The sequence below is a fragment of the Acomys russatus genome, chromosome 20 (assembly GCF_903995435.1).
Source record: "Acomys russatus chromosome 20, mAcoRus1.1, whole genome shotgun sequence".
Lineage (NCBI taxonomy): Eukaryota > Metazoa > Chordata > Mammalia > Rodentia > Muridae > Acomys > Acomys russatus.
The window spans coordinates 3,242,381-3,254,952 of NC_067156.1; the positions used below are offsets into that span (position 1 = coordinate 3,242,381).

Consider the following 12,572-nt stretch of genomic DNA (forward strand, 5'->3'; position numbering starts at 1 on the left):
GCCGGGGCCAAAGCAGGCCGCAGGTCAAAGGCTGTACACTCCCAGTATGAGATCCTCTGTTGAAGGGCAGCCTGAGTCTTGAGCATGACAGCAGCAACAGCACGCCTTGTCATCATGAGGTAATACGGCTATTAATAGGATCAGGAAAGAGGCAGCGCAGGAAGAGAGCTAATTCCCCCGCATTCGATTAATCGTTCTTTTCTTCTTTTCCTCCAGCCTACACACACGTCTCTTAATTACCTTAAGCACCCAGAAAACATGGCTGCTGTTTATTCTTAGAAGTACAGCAGCGGTGATTGATTTCATCTGGTGGGCCGGGGGTGGAGCACGTGTCTGTCCTCGACTCTGCGCGAAACAAAGCCATATCATGCCATTTAAAGAAAAGGGCCATTAACTGACAAGAGAAGATAATAGTAACCCACATTGTGTAGGAATAAAATGCGCCCGCTGCTTTCTTCGCCCCAGCTGGACAAGCTGGAGAGGTGGTTTCCATCTCTGGGGCTCCTAAGTATGTCTGAGAGGATGAGCTAGCTTCCTGTCTGCTGTATCCACGGTAGTTCCAGGGTAGCAGTCAAATGCCTCATCTCTCCAGATGCCCTTGATTGCAGCGTTGCTAAAGCCATCTTGCTGCATGACAGTGTCATTGCTGAGTCACAACTAAGTTCACTGCTACAGTGTGTTCTTGTGTATGCCGTGTGTGGCCAGCAGATCGCCTTGTTTTAATACACGCTCACACTCACACACGCACACAGGCACACAACGCACATGTGACTGCATGCTCGCGCACATGCATTTATTTTTATTTTACTTTTTTGTTCTTCAAGACATGGTTTCTCTATGTAGCCCTGGCTATCCTAGAACTCCCTCTGTAGACCAGGCTGGCCTCGAACTCAGAGATCTGCCTGCCTCTGCCTCCCAAGTACTGGTATTAAAGGCATGTGCCACCATTGCCCGGTTTCACACAAGTTTATTTTAAGATGGCAGGCAATTAGAAAAGTAACATTCCAGTTATGATTAATCTCTAAGCTATTTTGCTTCATGTTATTTTGTAGCCTGTAACATGCATACATGAGATTTCGTGCAATTTACATAGAAATCTGATGTTCACATGCATTGACATGGTCTTTAGTAATGACTGACATGCAGACTACTGTGCTTTCTTTGTACTGGTAATCCATCATTTCTCGGTGCCAGGCAGTTATTGCTGGGGTTGTTGACCATTGTTTTCCAGTGCTGCTGTGACAGGAAGTTCTGCCACTTGAGTGACTTACATAGTAGTTTCCTTTTTTTTCCCCCTTGACTTTCTGTGGTTATAACTCTAAAGGCATGGTTAGAACCGAAGAGCATAAGTGCTGTGTAGTTCGCATTAAGTGAAGAGAGATTATATTCAAGCAGTGAGCGACTGGCTGTCCCCCACTGTGGTAATGAGGCACTTGGGCACGTATCTGTGTATGTGTGTGAAACAAAATTGTGTTATGTGGAAAAAAAGCTAGACACATGCCTGGTGGCACATGCCTGTAATCCCAGCATGTAAGAGGCAGAGGCAAGTGGATCTCTGTGAGTTCGAGGCCGGCCTGGTCTACAAAGCAAGTCTAGGACAGCCAAGTCTACACAGAGAAACCATGTCTCAAAAAAAAAAAAAAAAAAAAAAGCTAATATAAACCCCATGTGATTTTGTGGTTCATTTTATATGAAATCTTTAGGACAGGCAAAAGTATAGTTAGTCTATGGCAGCAACATCCTACCCCTGTAGAGTGTGTGTGTGTGTGTGTGTGTGTGTGTGTGTGTGTGTACATTTATGGTGCCAGGGGATGCATGTACACATACGTACAGATGCATATGGAGGTCAGAGTTTGATGTTGGCTATCTTTGTCAGTCAAAGATTGAGCTGGGCTAGCTGGCCAGTGAGCGTCCAGGTTCCTCTTGTCTCCACCCCCAGCACTTAGATAACAGGCTTGGGCAGCCATACCTAGCTTTTACACAGGTCCTACTGATCGACCTCAGATTCTTCTGGTCATATGACAAGCACTTTTTTGACTCAGCCAAGTTCCCAAGTCCCCTACCCCGTGGTTGTATTTCTACTTAGGCCCCTAGTGATGGAAGATGAAGCAATTTGGAGATAGAACATAACAAATTACATGTATTAGGGGAACCAGCATTATCAAGACAGCGGTGCTCTCTGAATTGCCATCCACCCCCTGTCAGAGTCCCCTACAGTCTCTCTCAGAACTGCAGCTTAGAGACTGGGGATGTCACTCAGTGGTGGGATGCTTCCCTGGCATATGTGACATCCTGGCCTCCATCCCCTCTACTGTACAAACAAACCAGAAATGCCTGTTTGCTTTTTGTTGAGGTGGACAAGCTGCCCTAATCTTAAGGAACTCAGGATAGACAGAAGAGTCTGGAAAAAGAAGACCAAAGCTGGAAAAGCTACTGCAGACTAATCAAGCTGGCACGGCACTGACATAAGAATAAATACAAGGATCGATGAGAAGGGAGCCTCCTGATTGTGGTCGGTCGGCTGACCTTTCACAAGGGCACCAAGACCCATCAATGGAAAAAAAAATTCAGCAAATAGTGCTGGAACAACTGAACACAAAGCTGTTTCATCTCATATGTAAAATTCACTTGCAAAGGGGCAGAGCCTGTAAATATAAAATCTACAATGACAAACCTCTTGGCTTAGGCAGTGGTTTATACATGACACCGAAAATACAGAGACAGAAGAAAAAGCTGGAGCCACAGTGAAACACTAAGGATGTAAACTCTGAGAAAGTGAAGTGATAACCCTGAATAGGAAAAAGATTTCATAAATTACATAGGTAATGAAAGACTTGTGTCCAGCAACAGTATTAAAATGCAATGATAAAAAGGTAAATTACCCAGTTTGAAGCTGGCGTCAGTTTACTCCGTGACTCAGCAGTCCTCCCTGGAATTCATCCAAGAGAGGTTGCAGTGTTGGCCAGTGTCGGTGGCCCAGCCTCTTAAGGTCACATGGCCATTGGCAGAGCCTCCATGTTGGCCCACTGGTGGCCCACAGTGAATGTTTGTCACTGTGCAAGGGGCTGATAAGCCTATGGAAAGTTACTTGGTGTTGAAAGTCCTTCAAAACTGCCAATCAAACCCAGCGAGAGGTAGGACTTCACACCCACCTCGCTGTGTGTAGCAACACTGCAAGAAACAGCTGGAAACAAATGCTGGTGTGGCTGTGGGGAAACCAGAACCCTCATTCCTTGCTGGTGGGGATGTGAAGTGGGACAGCACTTCAGGAAAGTCTCTAGCATGTCCTCAAAGTGCTAAGCATCAATTTACTGCAGGACTCAGCAGTTCTTGGAATATACCCAAGAGAAATGAAAATTTTTAAATTCCATATTTTTTATAATAGTAAAAAAAAAAAAGAAGAAGAGACAAGGCCAGTGTCCGTCAGCAGGTGAAAGAATAAACAACATGTGGTATTTCCATACAGTGGACTATAATTCAGCAGCAGAAAGGAACGAAGCATGATTAACAACATGCTGCCAGCATGCCAGTACGGCGTGTACTTTTGTACGTGTTAGAAAACAATTAGACGCAAAGCCGATGCAGTTTTGCGATTCATTTTGTGTGATGCCTCTGGGGCAGGCATGTGTGGTGAGACACGTGAGGCAGTTATTGCTTGTCTAGACAATGGCACTTAGAAGGCCGTGGGGGATGGTTGCTGATACCCGAGAGGAGAGCGAGGAGGATGTTCTTGGCTGAGGTTGTGATGCTGGTGCAGCTGTGACTCTAATCAGGCCCTCAACAGACAACCGATGACATCCCACGATGCCCTTACTTCCGGGGGCCTTTTCGAGGTCGCTTTCTTGATGGTGGCCTTGTTCTGTTTCTCTCATGTCCGTCTCTGTTCGTGTTTTGTTGTTTCTCCATCCATTTGATCGATGCCCTATCTGCTCATCCTGACTCAGTCTTCTGAGCGCAGCGACTGAGTTCATAGACCAGTATACTCACTCTTTCTTTGTATCCTGAGCAGATTCTTTGCATTCTTTTGCCAATTATTTTTAATTCTTGATGTCATTTTTTTTTTTCATTATTCAACACAATCTCCAGCTTCAGTGAGGTGGCTGACCACATTCATGACCAAAGCTGCCTCCAAACTAGAATTCCGTTGCTGAGCCAGCCCCAGCCTCCGCTTTCTTGAAAGCACCTTGGCCACAGCACTCCTTCTGTAGGTGTCTGTGTCTGCCTCCCCTCTTGCAAATCTTGCAGATCGCTCGCCCTCTGGTCCTTTGGGCTGAGGCCTGCCAGTCTCAGGATGGCTGCAGCACAGGGTGTTGGGCACGATCTCCGGAGGGAGGTGGAAGTAATCTCAGAGATACTGGATGCCCTCATGCGTCAGGTACCAATAGCAATGTCTCCAGGCAGACTTCTCCTTCCTGCAGCCTCAAGACTTGAGAGACTGCGTGGCCTTCATTACGTGAAGGCTAGGCACATTCTTGTCTGCCACCTCAGGGTCTTTAGGCATATGGACATCTTTCTTGGCAACCATCACTCCTTCCTTAAAAAGGAGGTCATAGGTAACAGTCTGGTTCTTCCTAGGCATCAACATTGTGGCAGCTGCAGGGTCTGAGGCAGAGGCTGGAAAGCTTTTGATGTCATGTTTAACAGGAACACATTTCTTTCCAGTTTCCTGCTTTTTTTTCCTCCCAATACAAATTGTTTTTCTCCAGCATGTCAAGAAATAGCATTCTGGTGTAGGAGAGAAAACATTGATTGGATCATTTCTACAAGGACTTGTGGGCTGGGGTGTAGCTCAGTGGTACAGTTCCCGGCTAGAATACTCAAGGCTACATTCAACACCTAGTACGCTTAGCGGCTTTGCTTAGATTTTTTAAAAAGCATTGTATTATTATTATTTATATGTGTGTGTGTGCCTGTGTGAGCACATGTGAGCATACATGAGTACATGTGAGCATGCATGAGTATGTGAGTGCATGTGCGTGAGCGTTTGTGTGTGTGTGTGTGTGTGTGTGTGAGCATGTGTGAGTGCTGTGAGCCTATGAGAGTGTGTGGAGGTGTGTGAGCATATTGAGCATGTATGAGCAAGTGTGAGGGTTATGAGTGTATGCGTGGGTGTGTGAGCATGTGTGAGCATGTGTGAGCATACCTGCCATAGTATGCATGTGGAGATCGAGGATACCCTTGTAAACTTGGTTCTCTCTTTCCATTATTGTGTGCAATCAAAGTTAGGTCACCAAGTTTGCACAGCAAGTGCTTTTGCCTGCTGAGCCTTCTTGCTGGCCCCCTGGCATGCAGCTGTGATCCTATGTGCTAATCTATATAAGCAAGGCAGCACCTGCTACCTAGAAGGTATCACCCTTCAGTGGTGTCACACAGGCAAACAAAAACATTGAGGACTTGGTGTCTTATCTGGACATCAGTGTCCGTCACTTAAATTGAGTTGTGAGTCCCAGGAAGAAGTACTTTCCTTTCACATGTGTTCCCCAGTCACGGGCTTGACTTGAGAGGACAAGGAAATCCTGTGTGCGATTCCACTTCAGGTCCACTTCTCTTAGTGGAAGATTTAGTGACTTCTTTTCCAAGGATTTATATGCGCCATGTAGAGACCAAAGAACTGGCTGCCACTGCTATTTTCCAGACATGTTCAGGTACTTAGTGCCTTTGACATCATAGACCTGCTGAGGGAGGTCACGAAAAACAGGAAAAGGCCTGTCCACAAGAAACGATATGAATGTGTGACAGGGTCAATCATGACAGGAAACCAAAGGGCAACAGAGACAAGCCAATGGGCAGTCATCACCAGGCTGGGGAGGAGGCGGGGCCCAGTGTGTAAGGGAGGTGGGAGAATGAGATCAACAAAACTTGGTGGATTTCAGTGGCTCAGCCTCTTAAGGCCACATGCATTCAGCAGAGCCTTTGTGTTGTCCTACTGATGCACTGGGAGTGTGTGCCATCTGTCCAGGTACAGGGTGAGGAGGACCAGCTGTGGGGCACTGCCATCCACAGGCGGGTGTCACAGCTGTCTGTCCAGGCACAGGATGAGGAGGACCAGCTGTGGGGCACTGTCATCCACAGGCGAACGTCACAGCCATCTGTCCAGGCACAGGATGAGGAGGACCAGCTGTGGGGCACTGTCATCCACAGGCGAATGTCACAGCTGTCTGTATAGACACAGGGTGAGGAGGACCAGCTGTGGGGCACTGTCATCCACAGGCGGGTGTCACAGCTGTCTGTCCAGGCACAGGGTGAGGAGGACCAGCTGTGGGGCACTGCCATCCACAGGCGAATGTCACAGCCGTCTGTCCAGGCACAGGGTGAGGAGGACCAGCTGTGGGGCACTGTCATCCACAGGCGGGTGTCACAGCGGTCTGTCCAGGCACAGGGTGAGGAGGATCATCTGTGGAGCACTGTCATCCACAGGCGGGTGTCACAGCTGTCTGTCCAGGCACAGGGTGAGGAGGACCAGCTGTGGAGCACTGTCATCCACAGGTGCGTGTCACAGCTGTCTGTGCAGGCACAGGGTGAGGAGGACCAGCTGTGGGGCACTGTCATCCACAGGCAGCTGTCACAGCTGTCATCCAGCCTTTGAATGTCCTTTAATTCCTCTTCGGCTCAGTGGTTCAGTTTCATTCGGGAACATGGCAGGAGGCAAAAGCCCATAAGAAACAAATGAGGATTTCTTGCACAAATGCTGTGCCTTCACATGCCGCCTGATAGCACTGCTGTCTGTAACTACTGGCTGAGGACTCTTGTCTTGTGAGCCAGCACTTCAGGTGTCCTGATGTCAGAATGTCCACAGACCTCACAAGCACTTGGTGACTCCACAGCGTCTCTGTGGCATAGAACTCAGAGTGTCATTTACTAACCCGCGGTCCCTGTGTAGTCACCAGTATATATCAAAAATATATTTCCCTTTTTGGTAAAATGGCATAGATAGAAGCCTGCAACAAGCCATTTTTGTCGGCAGAGCTTGGTAACATCAAAGTCAGGACCGAGGCAGGAGCGAGTCCTGGCTTGCTGGCCCTCCATATTTTAAGCGATGCTTGGAGCCAGCAAACGAATGAGTCTATCACAGAGAGAGGCATTGTCCTGTGACTTACGTGTCTCCATGGGAGAGTCGAGTAAGAACAACAGGAAGTTTTGAGAACGTGAGGTCAAAGAAATAGCTCAGTGCTGGATCCCTCACCTGGCAAGAGCCACCTGCTGAAGTCCACATCGTTTTGCGCAGAGCAGTGGAGAAAATGCCCAGGAATATACCACCAGGAAGAGCAGAGGCCAGAATAAGTAGGAAAGCATCCTCCTAAGGCACGGTGGCTGCTGGCATGGCCCTGCTGCACCTGTTCTTTATGACTCCCTTGGAGAACAGGCTCAGCAGCCAGTGGTTTTTGTTTGTTGGTTTTTCTGTTTGTTTGTGGAGGCTTCCAATGTCTGTCTCAAGGTTTTTGTTTTTGTTTTTGTTCTTTTAAGATATGGTCACATGTAGCCCAGGCTGGCCTCCGACTAGCAGAGGATTGTCTTGAACTTTGGATTCTCTTGCCTCCCTCTTTTGAGTGCAAGAGTTACAGGTGTGCAAGTGTTACAGATGTACACCACCACAGCCGGCTTTGTGGGCTCTCGTGTGGGGCCCAGGCCTTCACACATGGCAAGCAGACGTGACCACCAGGACTACACCCTTCAAATGGTTTCCAACACAATTTGTTGGCATATAATTTGCCAGACAAGAGCCAGTGTCGCCCTGGAGAGGTGGCTTAGTGGATAAGAGTATTCGCTGCTCTTGCAGAGGACCCATTTTTGGTCCCCAGCACCCATATGGTGCCGCACAACTGTGCATAACTCAAGATTCAGAGGAGTAGACACCTTTTCCAGTCAACCTCACACATGTGGTGCACAGAAACATTTAGGCAAAACACTCGTACGAGAAGGTGAAAAGAAGGAAATCTATAATAGAAGCAGAAGGTTTAGGTCTAACTCAGAGCATCATGGTTCTTATACCAGCCTTCTTTCTGTCTCCTCTCCAGGCTCAGTGATACATGCTACAGATAACATTTAACTGTCAGTCTTCTCTCCAGATGAGAGTAATTCTCCGTTCTCTGTGCTGTGGAAGGTGTTCTAATTCATCATAAAACTTACCATAGATTATTTTTCTTGTTTTAAGTTATTTTGGGGAAAAGTAAGGGGTGATATCTTTCTGTTATTTAAGCAAGTTCTTCAAGAGATGATCAGAGAAGTGTGAGAGTTAATGTAGAAGTCAGGCTGGCTCCTGGGGATGTGTCTTAAAGCACTCCACCCCCCTAGAATCTTTAAATTCTATCTCATAGGAGAAAGAGGGGTCACACTCTTCCCACTTTTATAGAATGAGCGTCCTTTGTTCCCCAAGTCTGTGTAATGGTCTGTAGGCCAGATGTCTCACATCCCTTCCACTGATCCAGCTTAACATGCCTGAAGCCATTTTGTTTTCAACTGCCATCTTGTGCATGAGGTAATCTGGGTAGGCATTCTAAACCCAACGGGATAAACAGAGTTGTGGCCACCAGCAGCCAGGGTCTTACCTAATGGATTCTCCATGCGCTACAAGGTTTTAAAAGGCCATGCCTACTCCAGTTGACTGCAGGTCACCCTTGTCCACCTTAACACATGGATCCCTTCTCCTGCCTCCTTGGCTGGCCAGATCCTGCCCCCAAGGACCTGGAAAGCTACTGTCTGCACAGGGCCATATTTATTTACCTGTCTTCTGTTTGAAGCAACTTCCACATCCTATGTTCTCACACACTGAGCTAAACAAAACAAGGTGTCTGCAGGGTCTCGCTCCTGCCTCTCTCTTCTACAGCTGGTGGATACCAGCATTCCTGGGTTTGTGGCAGCATCCTTCCAGTTTCTGCCTGTGGTCACAGTGCCTCTTCCCCACCCGCCCACCTCCCAAGGGTGCAGATGATAATCTCCCTGATCTCAGAGAATTCCTCATTTAATCTAATTAGCATATGCAGTCCCCAGGAAAGCTTACTTTGGAGGTAATCAGGTCAGAATTTGAATACTGGTTTGTTGACTTAAGTGTTTTGAAAATAGACCAATGTGTTCCTCTCCCAGACCTTCAAGAGCTACAATGTGTGGTGCCAATGCTATTTCTTTTCTCTTTTTTTCTTTCTTTCTTTTCTTTCTTCTTCTTTTGTTTGTTTTGTTTTTTGAGACAGGGTTTCTCTATGTAACAGAGCCCTGTATGTCCTGGATTTGTAGACCAAACTGGCTTTGAACTCACATAGCTCCACCTGCCGTTGCCTTCCAAGTGCTGGGATCAAAGGCGTGCACCACCACAACTAGCTCAATGCTATTTCTTGGCTTCCATCTTTCTTTCTTGCCATCAGAGTCTTATTTTCACTGTGTTATTTAGAGCCAGACCCCATTGCTGGTCGGGTGCCTTTTAGTGTAGCTTTGCACTGTCGTGCACTGAACACACAGCTAGAGACAGCTTGCTTTCAGTGGCCCACTCAGAAATACCCTGTGAGTGAATGCCCAAGTGTTCTTACTTAACCAGAGATCCATGAAGCAGAGTCCCCAATGCTGTAGTTCCTCTGCAAAGAAACACACTGAAGGGAGAGAGGAGAGGATGCTGGGAAATGACTGCTGATCCTGAGGGGACAGTTGGAGACAGGCTTTATAAAAAGTGTCTCAGGGCCTGCACTCATCAATACACTCCCTTGCACTCACCTGCACACCCCCTTGCACTCACCTGCACATTTCCTTGCACTCACTGGCACACCCAATTGCACTCACCTGCACACTCCCTTGCACTCATCTGCACACTCACTTGTACTCACCTGCACACTCACTTGCATGCCCCTGCACACTCACTTGCACTCACCTGCACACTCCCTTGCACTCACCTGCACACTCACTTGCACTCACCTGCATACTCACCCAGATGTTCACCTTTACACTCACTTGTATACACGATTCAGGAAAGGTTGTTTTGTCAAAGACTTGGTGTCTTGTGCCTGGTCAGTGTACATGTAAGTGTAAGTGTCTCATTTTCTTTATTCCTGTGAGGTCCTCTCTAATACAGGACATGTCATTTAAGCACAGGAGGAGTGGCAAGGTGAAATGCTGCTTTGTGGCTTCCTTGGCAGCATTCATTGAGGGTCTGAAGGTTGTAGTTTGAGTCTTTCTGACAACAGAATGGTGTGTCACACAAGGGCAGTTATCTGTCAGGCCACAGCTTTGTGATGAATCACTCAGCCTACATAGTCCCTGAGTCACAGGCTGCCCTGCAGATCACCTCTGTGGCTCATCCCAGCCATGGTGACCCTGAGGCTTTCTGCAGACCCTCTTCCAGGACACCCCCTCCTTCTGCCCTTGCTGCCCCTGCCATGCTGCCTTGTAGGGGAGAGTGTTGGGAGCCAGGAGAGGCAGCAAACAGAGCAGGCACAGAGGGAGGAGGATTGGGCAAGAAGTCACAGCCCTGTTCACATGGGGCATGTAGGGCGGAGGGGTTCCTTAGTCCAGTGGGAGCCAGAAGGACCATTGTCAGCAGGCAGGCCTTTTGTGTTAGATGCCTGGTACTAAACACCCTTCAGTGCCTATTTAAGGAGTCTGGACCTTTTCTGATTCTGCTGATCTTTTTTGTTATCAAGACCATATAGCATAAGGTTAGCAGACATAGCAAGACATTTTTAATGGAAAGAAAACTCAGATGTACGGCGGTTCCCTCTGCACATGACACGTGTGTTCCGAGACCCTTGCTGACCACTGAAACCACAGAGACCCAAAAGTTAAATATAGGTTTTTTCCTAGGTATACTTACACAGGTCACAATTTAATGTATAACTTCGGCAAATACTAACAACCGTAGTGACTAAAAGAAAAAATAAAGAATGACAGCAGTAAAACAGAACCGGTTCAGCCATGAGGATGAGGGCACTTGCAACAAAGCCTGCTGGCTTGAGGTCAGTCACAAGGACCAACTCCCACAAATGGTCCTCTGGTCTCCACACATATGCTGCCTGTGTCATGTATGGGCATACACACAAATGGAAAAAAAAAGTTTTCACCTGTACTGAGGCTAATTTTCCATCTCTGTAGGGCAATTTGTTTTCTTACCAATCCTTAAACAGCCCTCCTGTACTATAGCTTGGTCTCTGTTTAAAATCAGAACTTGGGGTGGTTACGGGGGAGCTGGTTTTGATTTACGATGGTGATATTAATGTCAGGTCATAGCCAGTCACCCTGCTTTTCTTTTCTCTCTAGTGTCAAATCAACAGTGCCTTGACTTCCTTCCATACTGCTCTGGAACTGGCCGTGGACCAGAGAGAAATCCAGCATGTCTGTCTGTATGAAATCGGTAAGTACGAGGCTCCAGCATGTCTGTCTATCTGTATGAAATCTGTAACTATGAGACTCTAGCATTTGTGTCTGTACGAAATCAGTAATAACTGTGAGAATCCAGCATGTCTGTCTGTGTGAAATCGGTTAAGTACGAGGCTCCAGCCTGTGTGTCTGTCTGTATGAAATCCATAACCGTGAGACATTTGCCTGCTCTTATGCTCAAGCAGTCAGGCCCTGTGCCGCAGTCCTCCTGCTCTGTGGGATGAAGACCCTCTCACACTGGCACTCACACTAATGCTTGTCTCTCTGGTGCTCACTGTTCCTTGTTACCAGTTTTGATTTGGGGACAAAAAACAGTATGGGGTGGATTACTCCAGTACAAATTAAAGTTCAATACTCTTGAACAGTTAGCGCCTAGGAGGAGGCTGGACCTGGCTCTTCTGGCTGTCTGTTCCCAGGTACCAGATAAGTTATTGAGACCTCCTGAGCCACTTGCTGCCAATGGAGGGGCCGGAGCCTGACTGATCTGGAAGGAAGGAACATCTGTTGAGGAAATGCCCTCCTTAGAGCATCAGATTGGCCTGTGGGCAAGTCTGTGGGGTGTTTTCTTGATTTATGATTGATGCGGATGGGCCCAACCATCTGTGGGCAGTTGGTCTTGGGTGGTATAAGAAAACAGGCTGAGCAAACAACGAGAGGCAGGCTAGTGAGCGTGTCCTCCGTGGCCCTGCCCCAGTCCTTGTCCACGGGTGCCAGCCCTGGCCAACCTCCATGATGGACTGTGATAGGGACACATAAGCCTTTCCTCCCTGGGTTGTTCTGGGTCCCAGGACAGGAGGCAAACTAAGACACAGCACCTCCCTTTGTAGCAGCCAGCAGGGTCACATGCAGGTGGGACCCAGGGCTTCCAGCAAATGGAAGGCTCTCCCCGGTCAGCTGGTCTGTCTTCTGCTTCTCTGGAGATCCATCCAGACATGGGCGTGGACGTGGGGCTAAGATTCAGCAATTGTACAAAATGGGATAGAGTAAAGGAATCAGCGATTGAGGGGGGCGGACTCGGGGCTAAGTGAGGACCCATTTGCCTTCTGCCTCTGTTTTCTATTTAATTCAAGTCCACGATCTCTCACAGAGTGAACATGTTAGCTCACTCTCTCAGGCTAAAATATGTCACGACTATGTCTTGTAGAGCCAGGCTGGTTTTGTTCTAGACTGTTCACTGCACCTCCGCTAGTGCACATGAGAAGTCTAGGGTGACACAG

At 47.8% G+C, this 12,572-nt stretch overlaps 1 protein-coding gene and 1 pseudogene across 2 annotated transcripts in view; one reads left to right on the plus strand and one right to left on the minus strand.

Annotated features, from left to right (window-relative positions):
- Ttc39c (tetratricopeptide repeat domain 39C) overlaps positions 1-12,572 on the plus strand; it is a 90,511-nt gene that overhangs the window by 62,113 nt on the left and 15,826 nt on the right. For both annotated transcript variants that reach the window (XM_051163747.1, XM_051163749.1), the window contains one exon: positions 11,236-11,329. In XM_051163747.1, coding sequence (XP_051019704.1) covers positions 11,236-11,329 — 94 coding nt within the window. The remainder of the gene's footprint in view (positions 1-11,235; positions 11,330-12,572) is intronic.
- On the minus strand, positions 4,089-4,585 carry LOC127204712 (40S ribosomal protein S10-like; annotated as a pseudogene).